The sequence below is a fragment of the Salvia hispanica genome, chromosome 2 (assembly GCF_029641045.1).
Source record: "Salvia hispanica isolate PSC_SH4W2 chromosome 2, Shi_PSC_v1, whole genome shotgun sequence".
Taxonomy (NCBI): domain Eukaryota; kingdom Viridiplantae; phylum Streptophyta; class Magnoliopsida; order Lamiales; family Lamiaceae; genus Salvia; species Salvia hispanica.
Window position 1 is genome coordinate 15,849,308 of NC_142693.1, and position 23,300 is coordinate 15,872,607.

General features: G+C 34.5%; 3 protein-coding genes and 1 pseudogene across 4 annotated transcripts; 2 read left to right on the forward strand and 2 right to left on the reverse strand.

The window, feature by feature from the left end:
- Positions 1-5,078: 5,078 nt before the first annotated feature.
- LOC125187668 (receptor-like protein EIX2) lies at positions 5,079-7,865 on the forward strand. Its single transcript, XM_048084296.2, has one exon. The coding sequence runs from the start codon at positions 5,198-5,200 to the stop codon at positions 7,718-7,720; it is 2,523 nt and encodes an 840-aa protein (XP_047940253.1). The 5' UTR covers positions 5,079-5,197; the 3' UTR covers positions 7,721-7,865.
- An 8,493-nt stretch (positions 7,866-16,358) lies between these two features.
- LOC125202194 (chaperone protein dnaJ C76, chloroplastic-like) lies at positions 16,359-18,095 on the reverse strand. Its single transcript, XM_048100556.1, has 6 exons — positions 17,976-18,095; positions 17,703-17,868; positions 17,442-17,625; positions 17,253-17,359; positions 16,671-16,875; positions 16,359-16,601 (listed from the first exon to the last, which is right to left on the reverse strand). Exons 1-6 carry the CDS (start codon positions 18,062-18,064, stop codon positions 16,474-16,476), a joined length of 879 nt encoding a protein of 292 aa, XP_047956513.1. The 5' UTR covers positions 18,065-18,095; the 3' UTR covers positions 16,359-16,473.
- A 438-nt stretch (positions 18,096-18,533) lies between these two features.
- LOC148931647 (cytochrome c oxidase subunit 5C pseudogene) lies at positions 18,534-19,515 on the forward strand (annotated as a pseudogene). Its single transcript, XR_016135047.1, has 2 exons — positions 18,534-18,669; positions 19,106-19,515. The product of XR_016135047.1 is annotated as a cytochrome c oxidase subunit 5C pseudogene (transcript).
- On the reverse strand, positions 19,452-22,652 carry LOC125212972 (cysteine-rich receptor-like protein kinase 42). The gene is made up of 6 exons (XM_048113290.2): positions 21,822-22,652; positions 21,162-21,275; positions 20,719-21,069; positions 20,402-20,636; positions 20,174-20,318; positions 19,452-20,071 (listed from the first exon to the last, which is right to left on the reverse strand). The coding sequence occupies exons 1-6, from the start codon at positions 22,555-22,557 to the stop codon at positions 19,691-19,693; spliced, it is 1,962 nt and encodes a 653-aa protein (XP_047969247.1). The 5' UTR covers positions 22,558-22,652; the 3' UTR covers positions 19,452-19,690.
- Positions 22,653-23,300: the final 648 nt, after the last annotated feature.

The window sequence follows — 23,300 nt, forward strand, 5'->3', positions numbered from 1 at the left end:
GAATTATTGAGTTGCCCTTTGTCCACTCAGAAGATCAACTAGCAGACATCCTGACCAAAGCAGTCCATTCAAAGGTGTTTGAAGAAGTATTAGGCAAGCTAAGCATCGGAGAGGCCGTTACTTAGCTTGAGTGGGAGTGTTAGAATATGGAAAAGAAATAATGTAAGTAAGACAATGATCATGTAATTAGTGAGTGATTGATCTTGTAATTAATGTGTGATTGATATCACCAAAAATAAGAGATAGTATTACCATTTGTAAATTAGGGTAAGCCTCTATATTAAGAGGCTTACTCCAAACGATGAAATACAACATAGAATACAATTCTCCTACAATGTCTTCTTCCTCTTCTCTCTTGGATATCAATTTCAATATCAGTGGTTTGCACAACATTAGTGTTGAAGAAGGCGTGGAGAGATGCATATTTTGGGTTTCTAGAGAGGATGTGGATAAGACTCACAACATCTACATAGGACTAGCGATGGACTATGCCTCTTCTCTCAAATTCTATAGTGTAACGTTGCTTTCCTTTTCTCCAAGTTTAGATGGATTATGCCTCTTCTCTCAAATTCTATAGTGTAACGTTGCTTTCCTTTTCTCCAAGTTTAGCTATATCTGTTATAACCTAAATCAACTTTCCTTAGGTATGATGTATAATTATTTTTGAGCAAAGTGGTTGGGGCATTTTATCAAACAGGAATTGGCAGAAATTGGCAGAACACAAAGCATTTCTAATTCTATTTATTGATTATAATGCGCATAAACAGTCTAACCTGAAACAAAGCATTGCTTCTTTACCGTTTGCAGATTTTGGGTTTGGTAGAGAGGATGTAGATAAGCGTCACACCGTATACATAAAATAGCAATGCTGTTTCCTTTTTCTCTCAATTTAGCTAAAACTATCATAACCAGATATCAACCTTCCATAATTAAGTTGTTGATAGAAAATTCTGAGCAAAGAATTTACTCTCCAGAAAGAAGAGAACAAAATTTGTTTGGGGCATTTTATCAGACATAAACTGTCATAAATTTAATTGATGGCAAAAAATTAGCTTTTTCTTTAGATTAATTCATTCCAAATCTAACATTCCTTATTTAATTTTCTCGAAGAAGACATAAATAAGGTCAAGCCCATTGGGCTCATTCGCATGCAATGCAGTTATTGGGCCGAGCGGCCTACAAAACTTCTCACTCAAGAGTAAAAATTGAGATTTTAAATGACTAACATTTGTATAGTGAATTCAGTTTTTCCTTTTCGACGATAAAAAATTATGAGCAGTATGATCATAGTGATTAATGATGTAAATTATTGGTTTTAAAAGACATGAAATAAGATTCGATGATTGTCATTTGGTACAATTTATATAAGCAGTAAAAAAAAACAGATACTCAACCCAAATTAAGTTCTTATAAAACGATTTATCAAACTTGTTAAAGTAGTAAACGGATCAAGTATTCAATAAAATTTAAAATCATCGATTTTTTTAATATTATATGTTTCAAATATGAGTTAATTTTACATGTTCTTGTTTATATGTGTTTACTGACTTCCTATCTACATTAGCTCATTTTATTTTATTTTGGACTTTTTAGATTTTTGTCTAAATTCTAATACTATTTTATAAAGTCGATTGAGATGGTAGTACTAGTATCTAACTCTAAAGCATGTGCATCCAAATATTATTAGGACACATGCACTGGCGGGACTACGGTGGGGCATGGGGGGCCCTAGCCCCCTCAGCCATTTGAGATTTAATTTATAATATATATTCAGAAATATTAACAATTCTGTGACGTTTTAAATATTTTCCCGGTGTTACTAATTCATATCTAATTTGCTATATCTACCGAGTGACTTTTAAAATTTTTACCCAATGACAATATTATATTTTAAACTACTTATTTAATTAGTATTGTATAATTAATAGTTTTATCTAAGTTTTCTATTACGTACAATTAGATAATATGCTTTACTTATGAAAAACTTAATATTATTTGTAGGTAAAATTATTTTAAGGTCATCACACAATGCTTATATCAATTATTATCAATTAGATTATATTTGCTTGATATGCATTTATTTTTAAGATTTTCTAATTCTAAATGATGAAGAAAAGGCAAAACATAAAATGGTCTTCCTGCGACTAATTTCGATGACAAAATCGAGAGATACCTACAACTATTAATGGTGACGGAGCTAAAAATTTTCTTCTTCTTGGACCTCCCACCGCAAAATTCTTGGCTCCGTCACTGGACACATGTCAAATTGAAAATGATATTCTATAAAAGTCTAAGTCCCAAAGTCCAAGTCTTGGCTGTCTTTTATTACTTTTAAGGCAACCTGACTTATTAGTATGATATTAAAAAATTATTTTGTTCAACCCCAAATTTCTTTTCTTTTGAAAAGTCTAAGTCGTGTCTCTCTTTTATTAGGGCATCCATAACCATTTTCTTAATCCATCAATTTCCTTGATTATTTTATGAGCACTCTGGTTTTTACTACATTTCTTACAAGAGATAATACTCACATAATCACATTCAACCATTCCAATTTTATTAATTATTCATAGGTACCACAATTTTAATTTTTTAATTAAAAAAATAATTATTAAAAATATTTTATTTAAATTATTTTAATTAAAAAACCTAAAATTATTATAATTTCTACAAATTAAAAATTACGTTATAAAACAATCATAAAAATTACATGAGACAAATTACCCGTGGCGGCGGTGGCCTATGGACGCTCATATCACACTCCAGAGTGTGAATAAGAAGACTATTTGAATCGAATTGTGGTGGCCTATGGACGCTCATATCACACTCTAGAGTGTGAATAAGAAGACTATTTGAATAAGAAGACTATTTGAATCGAATTGTTCTGGCATGAAGTGGGTAAGATATTATAAATGATTTTAAAATGAATTGAGGGATAAAAAAAACGAGAAAAAAATGGTAGAATAACAGTTATATTTGGGAAAGTGTTATAATTTTATAATTATATACATTTTTTATTTTATTATACTGGGTCATATTCTAATGCTTATAGCACCCTAATTCAAAATCAAGACCAAATCTCCACGCTTAGATTTTAAAATGAGTGGATGTGATTAAATCTTACGAATCTCAATAAATAGTAAATAAAATATCAACAAAAGGGTAATATCGTCATTATATTATCATATGATAATTTTCGTGAATGTTTTTTTACATCAACATAGTGTATTACAAATATCAACAATATGACATAAGAATATCAACACATATTTATTGAGATTTTTACATGGTTTTATTGAGATTTTTTGATGTATTTGTTGATAAAAATCTGATTATCAACATTTACGAAAATTAAAATAAAAAATATCAAATTTCATCATCCGAACGTCATCAGAACATATGCAATTGAGATCTCGTTGTAATCCTTATAAAATTATCTTTAATTTGATATATTTTTTACAAAAAAATAATTTGAATCGAGATAGTTACGTAAATTTAAAGTTTTAAGATGATTTTAATGAGAGGGAATTGACATTAATACCCTCTAATTTTATTTATTAATTTTCTTAAATAAAAATATAATCCATATGATATTATTTCAACTACTAAATCTTCTAATCTAATTGCTAAGATTTAGTTTTAATTTGAAACTCCTAATTAATTAGGATGACTCCCATTATTATACAATTATCAATATTTAACAATTATATTATGATTCACGTAAGCCCGTCGAGAGGGCCGCTCGCAACACATTCCCCAACTCGTCTAGCTAGGAATTGGGATGAGACAGTACGAGATTTTCCACCGTAGACGTAGTTATAGTTGCAATTAAAGTTAAACCCGTATTTTTTTTATTCTCATTGCTATAATAATTAAATATCGATATTAGGTACATTTAATTTTAGGTATATAAATTCATACAAGACTAACGTTCAAACTTGGTCATGTATATTTGTTTCAAAAGAACATGTTGGTCCAACATTAGGTATGAAATTTGTTGCGACTTTTAAACCTTTTGTTATTATCTTGAATTCTAGATCGATCAGTCAACTGCTAAAATGATAAATAGTACTCCATCTGGTCGTAAATAGGAGCCTCATTTTTTCATTTTAGTCCGTTTATGAATAGGAGTCCCGGTTCATAATTACCATAAATGGTACTAATAGACCCACATTCCACTAACTCATTACGCTCATATATCATTTAAAACTAATATATACAAGTAAGACTCATGTTCCACTAACTTTCTTCCATTCACTTTTTTTAACATTTTTTAAAACTCGTACCGTAAAGAAATGAGTGCTTCCACTAACTCATTACACTCATATATCATTAAAAATTAATGGGAGTATATACAAGTGGGATCCTTATTCCACTAATTTTCTTTCATCCACACTTTTCTTAATATTTCTTAAAACCCGGGCCGGAAAGACTGTTCGTGAATGGAAGGAATACCAAATTTGTCCAGAAATCAATAAAAAATTATGATTTATATGATAAATTTATCAGAATTTTAATGGTATAAGACGATTCTGAAAGATACTTTTAATTCTGAAAGATACAAAAGTTGAGATTTATTAACTCACTGTTTTTTAACATTATGAGATTGAAAAAAAGTTACAAAACCCAACTAAAAAATGATTAAAATGGCAATCTACGTTAAAATTATTGAGCAAATTATGTATATATATATTTTCTTAATCATCATTGCATAACACTAACAATGATGAGCAACTCTAATCTAATTATTGCAACTCTATCTTTCTTCCTTATTTTCTTCCTTATTAGTACTTGTTTCAAACTATGCCAATGCAACTCTATTTTCTGCCCACAAATAGAAAAACAGTCACTCCTAAGTTTCAAGCATTCCTTGCAAGATCCCTACCGTCAACTCTCTTCATGGGATGATGATAATGATGTCAACTGTTGCAAATGGAATGGTGTAGTTTGCAACAACTCAACTGGCCATGTTCACCAACTTCATCTCCGCGGTTTGAGTTTGAGAGGCCAAATCAATTCATCTTTGCTCAATCTCAAACACTTGACTCATCTTGACTTGAGTCTCAACCACTTCAAACAAACAATCCCTTCCTTCTTTGGATCATTCACAAAGCTCGAGCTTTTCAACCTCTCTTTTGCTGGATTTCATGGAGTGATTCCCCATACCATCGGGAACCTTTCATATCTACGTACTCTAGATATGGCCGGCTTTCCAAACATCGTGCCTGCTGGTCACAACAACTACTATCACAGCAAAACTTTGGCTGGTTATCCAGACATGGAATTTGCTGCTCATGTAAGCTTTCCAAACCTGCTACGAGTTGATAATCTTGAATGGTTATCGCGGCTTTCTGGACTCGAGAATCTCAATATGAACTTCGTGAACCTCAGCGGAGCTACAGACTGGGTGCAGGTGATCAACACACTCCCTTCATTGCAACAGCTTCATTTTCAAAATTGCAGTCTTGGTCACATATCTCCTCTGAGTTATATCAACATCACTTCATTAACTCTTCTTGATCTCTCTTCCAACAACTTCCATTCCATCGAGATTCCAAAGTGGATATTTGGACTTCACAATCTTCATTTTCTTGATCTAAGAAACAACTCTTTCATAGGTCCAATTCCAGCTAACAGTAATGCCACCAAACTTAAGTATATTAATCTCTCTTTCAATTTTTTGAACTCCACAGTTCCAAGTTGGCTCTATTCTTGTATAGATTTGGAGTTTGTTGTTTTGGATTTCAACTTCCTAGCTGGAGCAGTTCCAGCAGGATTTACTAAATTGTGCAAAACAAGAAGGTTGTCCTTATCCAACAATAATTTCCAAGGAAATATATCTGATTTATTTGGAAATATGTCGGAGTGCTTCTTGGAATCATTGGAAGTCCTTGATTTTCAGTTAAATCAAATCTCTGGTCAGTTGATAGATCAACTAGGAGAGTTCAAGAGTCTTAAATATCTTAATCTCAACAAGAACTTATTAACTGGTCCAATTCCAGCCAGCATTGGAAAGTTGTCATCTTTGAAAGTTTTGGGCTTAGGTGGTAACAAACTAACCCAAAGCCTTCCTCATAGTTTGGGGCAACTTTGTAATCTTGAAATAATTTATCTCTTTGATAACAAGCTGGAAGGAGTAGTGACTGAAACTCTCTTCGCAAATCTCACTAAACTCTATACTTTCTCAGCTTCTGACAATCAGTTGAGTTTGAATGTAAGGCAAAGTTGGATTCCCCCCTTCCAACTTATTGTTCTTGGACTAGGATCATGGAGCTTAGGCTCCATCTCCAAGATTCCTTCATGGCTTGAGACACAGAAGAATCTTTCATACTATCTTAATCTGGTTGGTACTGGAATCTCAGGTAGTATTCCAAGCTGGTTTTGGGATACTCAGATCTTAAATCTCTCTCATAACCATCTTCAAGGGGAGCTCCCAGATCTCAGTGGCGCTGCTCAGTTTATATACTTGAGTTCTGACAAATTCGAAGGCCCATTGCCACGAGTTGGAGATGCTTTAAAGGAGCTTGATCTGTCCAATAATTCATTCTCTGGAGGCATAGCCCACTTTCTATGTGATGAGACATATCCAACATATTCGTTGGAGATTCTTCATCTGGGAGAGAATCTATTGAGTGGGGAATTGCCAGATTGTTGGAACAAATGGCCTTCTTTGAGATATCTGAGCCTAGCCAATAACCAATTGTATGGAAGCATTCCAACTTCGATTGGATTTCTTGCTAATCTAGAATCTTTGAATCTTCAAAACAATAGATTCTCCGGGAAGATACCTTTTGCAATGCACAACTGCATTAAGCTAGTGAAGATGGGGCTTGCAGATAACAACCTTGTAGGGAACATACCGGCGTGGATAGGAACAAGCCTAGTTGAGTTGAGGATCCTGATACTGCGCTCAAACAACATGAGTGGTAAGATATCTTCAGCGATTTGCCAACTGAGCTATCTCCAGATATTGGATCTCTCCAACAATGAACTCTTGGGCGTAATACCAAGGTGTGTTCATAATTTTACTGCAATGGTTATGAAGAGGAGTTTGTCAGATCTATTCAAACTGTATGGAGTTCAGAAATCATGGTACTCTTACTCCACTTTCAGTGTGGGAGGGTTCAGAGAGAGCGCACTGATAGTGAAAAAAGGCAGTATACTGGAGTTCGACAACATTCTTCCCTTGGTTAACAGCATCGACCTTTCACTGAACGGTCTGTCCGGAGAAATCCCAAATGAATTAACAAGTTTGTCGGAGTTGGGATCCTTAAACTTGTCGGGAAATCAGCTGACCGGATTGATCCCCGAGAAAATTGGTGAAATGAAGCAGTTGGAATCTCTCGATCTATCAAGAAACTCCCTTTATGGTCGAATTCCCAGCAGCCTTGCATCCATATCCGGTTTGGGTTATCTCGACTTGTCTTACAACAACTTAACAGGAAGGATTCCAGACGGCACGCAGCTCCAGAGCTTCAACGCTTCAAGCTTTGTCGGTAACCATCTCTGCGGCCTGCCATTGACAAGCAACTGCAGTGACGGAGGAATTAAAGAGATGAATGAGAAAGCTGCAGAGGTTGAGTGGTTTTATGTTCTGCTGTTTTTGGGTTATGCAGTGGGATTTTCAGTGGTTTGCACAACATTAGTGTTGAAGAAGGTGTGGAGAGATGCATATTTTGGGTTTCTAGAGAGGATGTGGATAAGACTCACAACATCTACATAGGATTAGCAATGGATTATGCCTCTTCTCTCAAATTCTATAGTGTAATGTTGTTTTTCTTTCCTCCCAGCTTAGCTACAGCTATTATAACCTTAAATCAACTTTCCATAGGTATGATCTATAATAGCTAAGTTGTTGATCAAAAATTTTGAGCAAAGTGGTTGGGGCATTTTAACAAACAGGAACTGTCCATAACATTATCTTACGAAAGCAATTGGCAGAAAACAACGCATTCCTAAATCAATTTCTTGATAATAACTATGCTCATAAACAGTCAAACCTGAAACGACGCATTGATTCTTCACCGCTTGCAGATTTTGGATTTGCTAGAGAAGATGTTGATAAGCCTCGCAACATATTAATAAAATTAACAATGTTGTTTTCTCTCTCTCAATTCAAGGTAAAACTAGTTTTGGTAGAAAATTTACAAATTATAAATTATGAGGTGATTTAATTATGATATAATAATACTCTAGGTCCTTCTTTATGAATTTTGGTATAAAATTTACAAATGATATAATTTGATTTTTTATGATTTTGATGAAAATAACGTTAAAAGATGAAGACAATCTTTGTTAATTTGTTTATTATTCGATTTATACTCCATTTTGGAAACAATACCCAACTCTATGTATGGGCTAAATATTAATTTAAGCATATTCCAAACCTCTCTATATTCCTTTAGGTATAGCAATATTTAATTCAATTGATTCAAATCATTTCATTATATATAGCCAAATCGATTTACTACATAAATCGCAGCTTTTCACCAAGAATTTTTCTCCCATGGATAATTACGCAACTTTGGTATATGTATTTTCAATTTCTTCTACTATTGTCTATTTCTTGTATATTTTGCTAACTTTCTTGCTATCGAAATTGCAGTGTTGGGTTATGAAAGCAATGGATGATGCAGAGAGAAGTGAAGCGACGACTGTCGGCCAAGTCGACCTGAATTATTGCATCAGTTGATGAGTTAGCAAGTTAGTAGTTTAAAAAAAATTAGCATTATAACGCATCCCTACATATACGTGATGTAAATTTATTGTTTTTTTTTTAATTAACTCCTATATGAAGGAGTAAATTACGAATAAACTCCTAAGAAAGGATAAATTACAATTGATGTCAAGAGGGCTCGAACTCGACACCTCATACATTGATTACATTGATGTCTAAGCTCCTTGTCGCTAGGACAAAGACTCTAAACTGATGTAAATTTATTGTTCCGGATACGCATATTGCACGAACGTTACACATGGGAATATGTATATATACAATAATATATCGATATAAAAAGTGTTAGCATATAGAGCTAGTTAAAGATCGCATAATACCCCAATCGTTGCTTCCCCAATAATTCTTCTTCTTCCAGAATTAATACAACTTTGAGATTTGTAATACATTTGCTTTTTTTGAGTTAATGCTTTTGGGGAGTCTTAATTTGGGGTATATTGCTATCTTAACTAACTTTTTATGCTAACACTTCCAGTATTGCTACATTATTAATATATGTACACATTGTAGCGTCCGTGCAACGTGCGTGTTCGGACCAATAAATTGATACAGGTCCTTCATTGTTCCACCATAACTCGAGGTATATTTTTTTTCTCAATTAAAAAAAAATAAAGATGAGAAATATATCTCACCCATGTGCCTAGTTGGTGAGTTGCGGCGGCGCAACATTTTGGTTGTCAGTGACTCTTAACAATTCATTGTTCCACCATAACTCGAGGTATATTTTTTTTCTCAATTAAAAAAAAATAAAGATGAGAAATATATCTCACCCATGTGCCTAGTTGGTGAGTTGCGGCGGCACAACATTTTGGTTGTCAGTGACTCTTAACAATGGGGCTGCACTGTCAAGCTTGAGCTCCTCTATCGCATTAACTGACGGTGAGACCACCAAGCAGGGGTGGAGGGAGGGTGGGGCCGGGGGGGCCCCTGGTCCCCCCACTAATTTTTTAAAAAACTTAGGGGTATTTTAGTAATTTCATATTAATTATAATTTATAATATGTATATAATATTAAAGATAGATTTCAGCAAAATTATACTCCCTTCATTCACGAATAGGAATCTCGTTTTTCTATTTTAGTCCGTCCACGAATAGGAGTCCCGGTTCACTTTTACCTGGTAATAGGGTCTCATCTTCCACTAACTCATTCCTCTCACATTTCATTTAAAACTAATATATACAAGTAAGACTCTTATTCCACTAACTTTTTTCCACCCACTTTTCTTAACATTTCTTAAAACCCGTGCAGCCCATAAATGAGACTCCTAATGGCGGACGAAGGGAGTACTCTATAAATCGTTTCCTCTTAATTAGTTTTCTCCTTCTGCTGCCTAGTCCTTCTTCAGTGTAATCTGAAATCTAGTTATATAAAACTAGGTATATTTTAAAACTCAAATATAATTCAATTGATTTTTCTACATGTGTTGTTTTTTGTTTGGCTGTAACAGTTATATAAATTGAAACCTAAATAGTTATATTCTAGCTCTCTAAATTGGTACACATAAAATTCAAATGGGAAGAAAGAAGATAGCTTACGTAATTCAATGGCTACGGCGGTTCTGTATTGGAATTCTTTAACCCCTATTTTTAATTTGATGTGTATGTATTAATAGTTTTACACTATTTGATTTGTGACAGCAACATTTTAGATTTGAGCATATTGTATATTTTAGTTGTAAAGCATAAGATGAACTTTATCCTTTTTTGTGTATGATTTATATTTTGCAAACTTAATCAGTGTTGACTATTTTTGTAGGTATATGGATCGTTATTTCAAGAAACTTTCTTCCGTTGATTCTTCATCAGTTGAATGATTGCTTAGTTCCTTATAAGGAAAATGATGTGTTTGTTAAAGTTACCAATGAAACTATTATGCAGCAATTTCAGAAGATGAAGAATAGAAGACAAATGTATGATGTAATTGCATTTAACTTTGCATTTTGAACCTTATAATTTAATTTATGTAAATTTTTTTAAGTTTAATTTTGGACCCCCCATGATGAAATTTCTGGCTCCGCCACTGCCACCAAGAATGTCTTAATTGCTTTGTCATACATACATTTCAAGTATCGGAAGCTTACTTCAAAGCTCCCATGAATATTGTTGTCAGGTCCGGGATCGCTTGGCGTTGAGCAGAGCAGGTGAGGGATCAGTCAGAGTCTGTCATAGCCAGTTTCTTCCAAGTGAAGAACCACTATCATATACTGGCAGGTAGGGCAGGTAGGGGTGGGTAAACGGTTTTCGGTTAATTGGTTAACCGAAACTGGTCGGTTATCGGTTAACCAATAACCGATATTTACGGTTATCGGTTCGGTACCGGTTATACGTTTTTGCTCTAAGTCGGTTATCGGTTACCGTCGGTTATAACCGATAACCGAATTAAATTTAATTTTAATTTCAATTATATGTTTATTTAATAATAGAAGAAATTATAATTTACTTTCAAACTTTGTCAAAATGGAAGAAATTGTACTTTATATCTAAATTTTGTCAAAGTCTCGTATTGCAATGTCAAAAAAGTCCATTTTAATTTGTGTCACTATCAATTATAGTATTATACCTATAAATTTATATCTCAAAGTCAATAAATTGCTTAAGCATTACAATGTTAAATATAGAATAACCTTTCACTTATTATTGGAGAAAAGTTTTTAAATTATAGATCATGTAAAGTTTAAGTCTTATAAAGTTCCTAAACAATTTATGTATTACTTGTAAATAGGAGTATAATAATAATAATAATAATAATAATAATAATAATAATAATAATAATAATAATAATAATAATAATAAAAGTAGATAATTTACTTTTAAACTTTGTCACAATAGAAGAATCTGTAATTTACTTCCAAATTTTGTCAAAGTCTCATATTGTAAATTTGCAATGTCAAAAAAGTCTATTTTAATTTGTGTACTATCAGTTACTTAAACTTATAATATCTCAAATTCAATAAAGTTTCTAAATATATTTTTAAAAATAAGATCTCTCAAAGTTAACAAGTGCTTAAGTAATACTACTATTTTAAAAATAAGATTACCTTTCACTTATTATTAGAGAAAAGGTTTTCAAATTTAAGATCATTTAAAGTTTAAGTCTATTAGAGAGCCTAAACAATGTATGTATTGCTTGTAAATAGGAGTATAATAGTAGTAATAATAATAAAAGTAGATAACAAGTTAAAAGTAATAACCATAAATAATTTTAATTTTATTATATTTTTAATTAATAATAGAAGAAATTGTAATTTACTTTCAAATTTTGTCACAATAGAAGAAATTGTAATTTACTTCCAAATTTTGTCACAATAGAAGAAATTGTAATTTACTTCCAAATTTTATTAAAGTCTCATAAGTCATATACAATGTTAAAATAAGTCAATTTTAATTTGTGTCACTATCAAATATCTCAAAGTCAAGTATCTAAACATTATTTTAAAAATAAGATCTCTTAAAGTAAATAAAGTGCTTAAAAACTACTCTGTATGTTAAAACTAGTATAAACCAATTTGGTTAGTTCGGTTATAACCAATAACCGACCGGTTCTAACCGAGTTGGTTAATTAAGTAACCGAACCGAAGATCGGGTCGGTTCCGGTTAGTTTTTTGATGGAATTTTGGGGTATGTCGGTTCGGTTATTAACCGAACCGACCGAATACCCACCCCTACTGGCAGGGACTAGGAAATCCACACCCTCGTCTTAATCTAGAGATTTGTCTCAAAATTAGAGCATATCAATGGTTGGTTCACAGTTTTCTGATGTTACATATCAATGGCAGGAACGAGGCCTTCATTCAACATATATAACTCTCCCATTAGCTTCACATATCCGAGAACTAAAGCAACTTTCATTTGTACTGCCTCCGTCCCTGAAAGTTTGACACAGATTACCATTTCGGTCCGTCCCTGAAAGTTTGGCACACTTCACCTTTTATCATTTTTGATAGTAAACCCCATATTCCACTAACTCATTCATACTCACATTTTATTATAAAACTAATACTTTAAAAGTAGGACTCGCATCCCACCAACTTTTTCAACTCACTTTTCATTACATTTTTTAAAACCAGTGCCAGGTCAAAGTGTGTCAATATTTGGGGGATGGAGGTAGTAATACATTTGGTATCTTTTAGTAAATGCTTTTGGGGAGTCTTAATTTGGGGTATTATGTTGTCTTAACCAACTGTACATTATTATACATGTACACGTGTAGCGTTCGTGTGACGTGCGTGCCCTGACCGGACCATTAAATTGATATTATATGCATGGTTCCTCCATTGTACCAACATAACTTTAAGTATAACTTTTTATCAATTAAAAAAAATAAAGATGGCCTTATTTTTATATAATAGTTCATCATTATGACATGTTTTACATTTTTCTTCTTCTTTATATATTTAGATCATTGTTTTAATCTGTTTATAATATGTTTTGAATATTCAATTCTGTTGATCAGTTTTTTTTAAAAAAATCATTCTAATTTTAATTATGTAATCAATTACTTTATTCTATGCTAATAATTTTTAATTAAATTTTTATTTTTCAGTTATTCAATTTACTAAGAATATATAATATTCACAATTTCTAAATATATAAAATAAATAAAATTTTAAAATATAATCCATATATAATGTTAAGTGAAGTGTAGAAATGATGCATACAATTGTAAGTGTCAAGTGACGAGAGTAAAAAATAATGTGTGAAGCACATAATCGTGCAAGTGAAATGCGAAGATAGTGCTAATGTAGGAGAGCAAGCCCTCTCTTGTACACATAACTCCAAGTATAATTTTTTCTCAATTAAAAAAAATAAAGAGGAGAAATATATATTCCACACATGTGCCTAGTTGGTGAGTTGCGGCTACACGACTTTTATTTTTCACTGTAAAAATGTCATAAAGCGTGAATCTCAAGAGTGATTGAATTAATTAATAAATTGATTTTGCGTATTTTCTAGGTGCGCCGCTGTTTGACAGTGAATGCTCAAACCGTTACCCAAGATCATCTATCATTTTCTTTGTTTCTTAGGCGTTTTCTTAGGTGTATACTTAGGTTTATACTGTCGAAGACTAGGATGAACTGGAAAAATTTGTCATATCCCCCAAAGTGAATGTGTATTATTATAGTTGGGAGGATGGCTCGTCTTTGCCTCACATTATTTACACTAGAAAACTTGAGGAGATAAAGAATCAAGTAATGCAAGATCACGATTTAATTTGTAAATATTTATTCAATAAAGACTATTTATTAAACTTAGTATTATTTGTCATAACAAAGTACTCTCACGAGCACCAAAAAGCAGCTTCAGAAGCTGCATATGGGGAGCATATGGTTATTTATTAATCACTACCTAATATATGATGTCATTTTATAGGTCCTGGCACGCAAGTCGCACGGACATGTAAGTTATTTTTCCTACTTTATGGGCTGATCTTGACCATCGCATTATGTGTTTTCTTTGCAGGTTCTGAAATATTACAGGAAACATTGACTAAGGCACTAGCTAATTTTTTGGCCCGAGACTCCTTATAATCAACAAGACTGCATTATTTGTTGTTTCCACTGTAAATGTTTAGAGACATTGACTAAGACACTTGCTAAATTCAACTTTGATATTTATAATATATTTGGTTTCTTTGAGTTAATGCTTTTGGGGAGTCTTTAATTTGGGTTATAATCCTATCTTATCTAATTTTAATTTCAATATTTCTATATATATGTACACGTGTAGCATCCGTGTGATGTGCGTGCCACGTGTAATTGATTGTTTCTAAAATTTAAACTTATTTCAATTGTTAATGTCCAAGTCAGTTACTATAAGAAACAAATTAAGTAATCCATTGCATTACATTTCTTCGAAGGTTCAAAAATATTACAGGAAACATTGACTAAGACACTAGCTAATTTTTTGGCGCGAGACATGACTAAGGCACTAGCTAATTTTTAGGCGCGAGACTCCTTATGGACAACAAGATTACGTTATGTTGTAAGTTTCCACTGTAAATGTTTAGAGACATTGGTTTCTTTGAGTTAATTCTTTTGGGGAGGGTCTTTAATTTGGGTTATAATCCTATCTTAACTAACTGTAGATATTAATGCATTTTATATTTCTATATATATGTACACGTGTAGCATCCGTGCGATGCGTGTGCCACTTGTAATTGATTGTTTCTAAAATTTAAAACTTATTTAAAAAAAAAATAGTTAATGTCCAATTCAGTTACTATAAGAAACAAATTAAGTAAACCATGCATTACATGTTTTCTTCACAGGTTCAGAAATATTACATGAAACATTGACTAAGGCACTAGCTAATTTTTTGGCACGAGACTCCTTATAGTCAACAAGATTACGTTATGTGCTGTAAGTTTTCACTATAAATGTTTAGAGACATTGACTAAGGCACTTGCTAAATGCAACTTTGATATTTGTAATACATTTTGTTTCTTTGAGTTAATGCTTTCGATGAGTCTTTAATTTGGGTTATAATCTTATCTTAACTAACTGTATATAGTAATGCTTTCAGTATTTCAATATATATGTACACGTGTAACATCCGTGCGATGTGCGTGCCACGTGTAATTGATTGTTTCTAAAATTTAAACTTATTTCAATTTTTTTTAGTTAATGTCCAATTCAGTTACTATAAGAAACAAATTAAGTAAACCATCGCATTACATGTTTTCTTCGCGGGTTCAGAAATATTACATGAAACATTGACTAAGGCACTAGCTAATTTTTTTGGAACGAGACTCCTTATAGTCAACAAGATTACGTTATGCTTTAAGTTTCCACTGTAAATGTTTAGAGACATTGGTTTCTTTGAGTTAATTCTTTTGGGGAGGGTCTTTAATTTGGGTTATAATCCTATCTTAACTAACTGTATATATTAATGCTTTTAATATTTCTATATATATGTACACGTGTAGCATCCGTGCGATGTGTGTGCCCCTTGTAATTGATTATTTCTAAAATTTAGTTAATGTCCAATTCAGTTACTATAAGAAACAAATTAAGTAAACCGTCGAATTACATGTTTTCTTCGCAGGTTCAAAAATATTACAGGAAACATTGACTAAGGCACTACCTAATTTTTTGGTGCAAGACTCCTTATAGTTACAAGATTACGTTATACTACTATGTTGATAGGTTCCACTGTAAATGTTTAGAGACATTGACTAAGGCACTAACCAAATGTATTGTAATACATTTGGTTTCTTTGAATTAATGCTTTTCGGGAGTCTTTAATTTGGGTTATAATCCTATCTTAACTGTATATAGTAATGCTTTCAATATTTCTATATATATGTACACGTGTAGCATCTGTGCGATATGCGTGCCACGTGTAATTGATTGTTCGTAAAATTTAAACTTATTTAAACTTTTTTAGTTAATGATCAATTCTAAGAAACAAATTAAGTAAAATATTCGACAACATATGCTTATTAGTAAATGAGCATATGACGTCGAAACACATTCTAACAAGGCTCACATTCGTTAATCCCCTTATCGATGTGAGCCTTGTTAGTTCAGTGAAATAGGATTGCCTTTGTGAAGGTAGAATGTGTTTATGTTCTTTAACAAAACATTGTTATGCTCTCATGCAAATTATATAAATTTGAACTCAAAGATTTGGCTAGCCAATTTATCTTCTTCATGTAAATTCCTATGTATTGCAACATTCACTTGGTTGCTCTGATGTTTACTGGCTTCTTATATATACACATACAGACTTTTCACTTTCATTCAGAAATTACTAGTGCTTTGCTTCATCCAGCTCCAAATTCTTGCAAACCTTCCTATCTTCAGTTCCTCGTATGCATTCTTGCGCGCTTCTGCCTGAGCTTGAGTTTCTTCGTTGTCCCTTGAGCTTCCTGCATTCCCGGGTAAAAGTTCAAACTCATTGAAAAATAATCTAGCTGTAGATGTATGAATTTGATTACCCTGTCTATGCTTGCTTTGTTCTTGCCTCTCTAACTCTTTGTTGAAGGATTTGGCAGCCATGAATACATTTGCAGGCCTTTCCCATCCTTGTCCATATATTCCGTACCCTTCCTTCGGTTGAGGCCGGATCAGGTGCTCAAGAACTGCTAGCTCTTCTGTATCGACCCAGTGGATGCAGTTTACTGGGCACGATTCCATCGACATCTGTAAGGCAAGTGTCGAGAATTTATTATATTGGATCGCTATATATGTTGTACAGAATATAGTAGTTGTGTAATCGAGACAAACAGAAACGTAAAGAGACACAGATTTACGTGGTTCACCAAAGTTGTGCTGGCTATGTCCACTAGGATAGATTACTTTCGGATTACAGAGTTATGCGCCCTACTTCTATATAAATAGACACACGAGACGGGCTAGGCCCAACATAATAATTAGGAGCCAAAACAGAAACATAGCATAGGGCAAAAACAATACAGATTCAAGGCATACTAATAATATATCTACCATCGTTGCATTCTTCTTTATCTTCAATTCTACCGTGAGACTCAAAATTCAAAAGAGAAGGAAACGTTGCATACCTCGATCTGCGCATCATGATCTCCGTATTGAACCTTGATGCGCGCGGTTCCAGAAGCCTCATCCATGGTGAATGTGTTGCCCGCGTAGTGCACACACTTCCAGCAACCTGAAACCAAGAATATGCTCTTACTCGCGACACGAATAAATCAATGGAAACACCCCGGACTCCTAATAGATTTCGTATTTACCTACACAAGCAGTTTCATCGACAAATAGAGCCTGGGGTCTCGGAGGCTCTTTCCACACGCTACCTAGCGCGTTCCTCTCAATCCCGACACGAACTCTGCCAATCGACCTATCGTACTCTTTTCTGAGGTCGCCTCTCACCAATACCTCGTACGCTTTATTCAACATGACTGTGCTCTCATGACCCTGCAAACGTAACTTATTACCACTGCATAGACAGACACAAAATTTGAGAATGAAAACAATGTTAAATAGCGAAAAACCTTATCCCCTGCAATATCTGGGTGATATTTCTTTTGCAGTTTTCTGTAAGCATCCTTGATTTGTACACCACTTGCATCAACTGGAACTCCTAGCAATTCATAATGATTCTTGCTGCTCTCTGCTTCTTTCTTCACACAGCATCGCGTCGAGACTGAACCTCGCCTCCTGTTTCATCCAACCGAAACCAATCCAATCGTATATTGTCTCGTATTTTAATTTTTCGGTGTAAATATGTTCTTATTATTGTACTGAAACAGATGAGATGATGTTACCTCCACCATATGGAATTCTTGAAATTGCAGTATTGATCAGGTTTTGGATTCAAGATTGGTTGATGAGTGGAAGGAGAGGCTGCCAACATTTTTGTTTCTCTCTTTTCCAGTTGTTGTTGTTGGTAGATATATTTGAGAAATAATTAGATATTTAGTAGTGTCACATGTCTTCTATGGGCCCACTCCCATAAAATGGGGAACTTTGCTAGATATTTTTTGAACAGATAAGAATATTTATTGCTAACATATTTTCTGATAAGAATAAATATTTTCCAAATTTGGAAAATTATTATTTTAGCTCATAAGAATAATCAACACAATAATATATTACTATTATGTTGATTATATAAGCTTGTTATTTTTTAATCCCAAATTGGGAGGGTATTTGTAACCCATTTACTACTTTTAATACACTTCAATTAATGATCGAGATTGAAATATTTATCTACAGTTTTCTATTTTAATGATATTCTTAATACTTGTCAATCAACTTGACCGATTCTTTTGGCGTAAAAGGCTAAGTTTTTCCAAAATTAACTGAAATTTGATAATGAAAAAGAAATACATTTCACGTCTCGATTCCATATATACAAATACAACCTTTATATTTTACTATTTCTCCTGAATTCATAGCTACAGTTTTTCTTTCGACATTTTGGGATCTCATCACCTCAACAAAATTTGCATCGAAACCGTGAGTTTCTTTTCATTGTTTAATGATCTTATTGATTGTTATATGTTTCATGTTTCTTTCTTACGATTTTGAGCTTGCTTCGGTTTTTTTCTTTTTCAGTTTGTGAATTCGGTTTTGTTTCTCTGTGTATTCTAGTTAAAATAGTGAATAAAATTTGATTTCTCTGCATTTTGATAATGTTGTTATAATTTGGTTAAAAATCTATTAGCTCAGTAGTTTTGATTTATTAAGTGTCCCTAAAGATATTTCATTTTTTACATGAACTATAATAAATGTTAGGTAAATATCTTATAAGGAGATATAGATAAGTGTAGTCATGACTCATGGGGATGTTATCGAAATTGAAATGAGCATATGTTTTAAGGACAAACTAAAATGACAAAATGAACGACAAGTATAAAATATTGAATTTATTACGATTTTGTATTTGTGTTAGGTTTTGGTTTGACAGAAGAAGATGGCTCGTCATGTAGTTTACAAGGGTCCGAGTGTCATAAAGGAGATTATTATCGCGACCGGCCTCGGCTTGGTGGCAGGGGGATTTTGGAAAGTGTTCCAATGGAAAGACCAAAAGAGGACTAGGGATTTCTATGATCAATATAACAGAAGCGAGATCAGTGTTGTAAGAGAAGATGAGTAGAACTAAGAACTAAATCCCTTCAATATTTTTTCTTGCTCGTGCAATAATTTTACTGATCAATTGCTAGTTAGCATGATTTTTTTATTTTTTTTTTGTGTTTCCTGATTTTATTAGCTTTGTAGCTTGTTGAATAAGAGCAAGATTATGCAATCACAAAACAGTTTCAAATCCATAGATTCAAATGCTTACTTCTCATTGTGTTACAATTTGGCTCAATTTTTACATTCTGTCTATAATGATCTACACCTACGAAATATTGCTACACAATTTCCAACTATATTTCTTTTTTTGATCTTTTCTAAAACATAAACAAAACTACAAAATCTACATACATGTTTTCTATACAACCGCCAAATTCAATAATGCAAAAAAACAACTCTTCTATATTAACCTGATTTCGTCACTTCTTGATCGCGGCCCTTCCGAGCTCTGAATGCTGAATGATTCTGAGGAGGGATGGGATGTTTCTGGCCGTGTAATTGGGTTTGACGTGGAACTGTTGATGCTGCAGGATGATCTAGTAGTGCTGCCTGAAAGGGCACTAGTGTTTAAGAATGGTGGCTGGTTTGGTTCTGGGATTTTGCAGTTTTCATCTGTCAGCATTCTGACAACGTCCACCATTGATGGTCGTTGAGCCACGGACGCCTGGGCGCAGAGAAGCCCGATTTTCAAGACTTTTGAAGCTTCTGCTGGCGGGAAGTCGCCCTTCAGAGAAGGGTCGACTGTTTCTGCTAGTCTATCCGCCTTGAAGAGCTTCCAGACCTAAAGAGCCAGGGGCGGAGAGGAAAATAAAGCCGACATTACAGTAACGAACAAAATGAAAGATGATCACGACATGATATGGAGTAGTGTAAGGGATATTACTGTTTGTAGGAGAGATCCAGAGTCCTCAACGAAGACGTTGTTCTTCCTTCCACACACGATTTCAAGAACCAGAACTCCATAGCTGTAAACATCAGCTTTCTCTGTGAGCTGCCCTTTCACTATGTACTCGGTCGCCATGTATCCTCTGCAAAAAACAAACCGCAATTAGGGTTAGTTTCGAACTGATCTGCTCGGGATATAGTTGAGAATTAACGCGATTTTCCTCACAATGTGCCTGCAATTCCTGTGCTGAGATGAGTTTTATCAGCTGCGAAGTTCCGAGCAAGACCAAAATCAGCTATCTTAGCATCAAAGTTCTCATCAAGAAGAATATTGCTGCCCTTGATATCTCTGTGGATGATCCTCAACTCGGTACCCTCATGAAGGAACGCGATCCCCTCGGCTGTTCCAACCACAATGTTGTACCGCTCCTTCCAGTTCAAGATCTTCGCCCGATTCTTATCTGCAGGGAGACGAGAAACTCAAGAATCTGACCAAAATCACCCAAACCGAAAGAGAACAACTAACTACCACAACAAACACACCAAAGAGGCAGACTTCAAGGCTCTGGTTGGGCACATATTCATAAACCAGAAGGCTTTCAGGGCCTTCAATGCTGCAGCCAATAAGCTTCACGAGATTCTTGTGCTCGATTCCACTGATAAGGTTCACCTCATTGAAGAACTCATCAACCCACTGCCTCGTGCTGAAGAAGAGCCGCTTCACAGCCACGGTCGTCCCATTTGGGAGGGTCCCTCTGTACACAGAGCCCGCCCCTCCCTGCCCCAGTTTCCTCATCGGGTCAAAATAGTCGGTGGCCTTCTCTAGGGTCTCGTATTTGAAGTTCAAACTTGACTTGTGGTATGAATACGAAATCTTGCCAAGATTATAACGCTCTGCATTTAGCACGAATGAAATATTATCAAGATGAACAACTCTTCCACTCCAAGCATCGTATCTTCTAACTACCTATATCGTGTTAAAATACCTTGTTTTCGTCTCTCCCATCTCCGATACGCGGTGTAACCACCAAAGAGGCAGAGCATACAGAAAGCAAGCACAGAGCAAACAACGGCGACAATCACGCCTCTTCTAGAAACACCTAAAATTTTCAGAATCAAACATTGACTAAACTGTTTCAATACAATGGATCAAACATTTGTCATGAATAAATCACTTTTTTACCAAGTAATCACTTTACAATGCTACAAGTCAAGAAATCAACCTTTCCGAAGCCGCCAAATAAGAACAAGATTCATTCACAGATCATCACGCTTTGTATTTAAAATAAAGCAGTTGATCAAAAGAGGACAGAAACTGTCACTGTATTACTATTAGCCATTCGTCAAAAACTAATCGATACAAAGAATAGAAAGTAAAATGAGTTTAAAAAGACAAATTAGAAACTCAAACAGCATTAAAACACACAGAAAACTCCATAATCATCTTCCCAAACTTAACGAGAACATAAAATTAGGTTAATTGCTAAAATATCATGAACTTCCAAATTAGGTCAATTATTGTAACAATGTCACAATTTTTCAAGTGCCGAGGTACAAAATTGGATTAAAGTTAGAGAACATTGAGCTCGATTTGAATCATATCTGAAAAATTATTCGATTGAGTTTAAGTTTAAAACAACTCTCACCGGTATCACGATTTGATGCAGTAGACTGATTATAGAATTTCTGCGTAGAATACCGCAAATAGCAACCAGCATTCAACGCACGGCCTTCGCTGCTAGGCAAACACCGCCTAATTTCCGAATTCGCCTTCGCCAAACACGCCCTACACCCCTCCGCTCCGACGGTGTTCCAGCACTCCGCCAATACAAACGCGCCGCCGATCCCCGCCGTCGCGGACCTCCCGCCGGCCGTGACGTTGTCGATCACCTCCAAAACGCTCCTCCTGAACTCCGCCTCCGGAAGCGTGGAATTCGGCGCCGTGGAGGTGCAATTGACGGCGTCGGAGTCAGGATCGACGCTCTCGGCGAAGAATACGTAGCTGTCGTAGCGGAGGAAGCAGCCGTCGAGGAAGATCCGGCCTCCGAAGGCGGGGAGGCAGCGGGGGAGGCGCGTGCGGCTGGCGGCGTAGCACTGGAGGCAGTCGTCGCGCGAGAGGTCGGCGTGGCACTGCGCGAGGGTGTAGATGGATGCGTTGGTGGAGTTGAAGATGTAACTGCCCCAGTTTCTGGCTGCGACCTGCTGCGGGATGGTCTCCATCGCGCTGGTGAAGAGCGGGATGAAGGAGGCGCTGGCGTTGGGCGGTGGCCGGTCGACGCCGCAGAATAAGCCGGGCTCCGAAATTCGAGGTTCGGAGAGGGAAATTGGGAGGAAATGGATGGTGAGGAAGATGGCAACTGTGATCCATGATTGATTATGCATCAGTGCATCGAATCAACAAATCTAGTTGGATTAGCAATATTGCTTTTGGATTGGAAGAATTTGTAGAGAGAATATTTTTTTGTTGAAGAGAACTTGAATGGACTATATTATAGAAATGGCTCCAACTGCAAAAATTTTCAAAATATAAAAATACAGTAACTTAATTATAAAATGAAGAGAGTATTAATTTATTACTCCATGTAAAAAAAATGATAGGTTATCGAATACTACTATCTCAATCTCCTTATAAGTGAGACATTTTCTTTTCGGTTGTTTTGCGGAAAATGATACTACTAAACTTTCACAAATACTTTGGTTTTCCCACAACCTTTAACAATCACTAATTTTTCACATTGTACGGATTTTCCATACTAAAGTTTCTGAGTATAATTTTTTAAGTACGAGTGCCTACACTAATTCCAGAACTCCATATCATCATCAATTTCATTTATCCCATAAGATGGAATGTCGTTCCGACTTTTACACGTAGGCAAAATTTATGCTTGAAATTTTAGTACGAGAAATCCTCACAATTGAAAAGTTGGTGATTTTAAGAACATTTTTAAAGTTTGTAGAAAATACTAGTAGATTTTTGTGAAAATACTCCTACATGATTTTTCTGACCAATTTCCATTTTATAATCTGTATGAAATGAAATGTCGATCTATTCTTTTTTATATATATAATTTTAAGTATGTACAGAAAATGACAAATCAAATTTTAATTGCTATAAAAATTGTAAA

Excerpts from the sequence above, each read along its gene's own strand:
- LOC125187668 (XM_048084296.2), top strand. The coding sequence starts at position 5,198 with ATGGCCGGCTTTCCAAACATCGTGCCTGCTGGTCACAACAACTACTAT.
- LOC125202194 (XM_048100556.1), bottom strand. The coding sequence starts at position 18,064 with ATGTTGGCAGCCTCTCCTTCCACTCATCAACCAATCTTGAATCCAAAA. Across the intron at positions 17,360-17,441 it reads CGATGAAACTGCTTGTGTAG|GTTGCTGGAAGTGTGTGCAC; the intron begins GTAAATACGAAA and ends TCTTGGTTTCAG. Across the intron at positions 16,602-16,670 it reads ACAAAGCAAGCATAGACAGG|GAAGCTCAAGGGACAACGAA; the intron begins GTAATCAAATTC and ends CCGGGAATGCAG.
- LOC125212972 (XM_048113290.2), bottom strand. The coding sequence starts at position 22,557 with ATGCATAATCAATCATGGATCACAGTTGCCATCTTCCTCACCATCCAT. Across the intron at positions 21,070-21,161 it reads ATGGGAGAGACGAAAACAAG|AGCGTTATAATCTTGGCAAG; the intron begins GTATTTTAACAC and ends TGCTAAATGCAG. Across the intron at positions 20,637-20,718 it reads CCTTGAAGTCTGCCTCTTTG|ATAAGAATCGGGCGAAGATC; the intron begins GTGTGTTTGTTG and ends GTCTCCCTGCAG.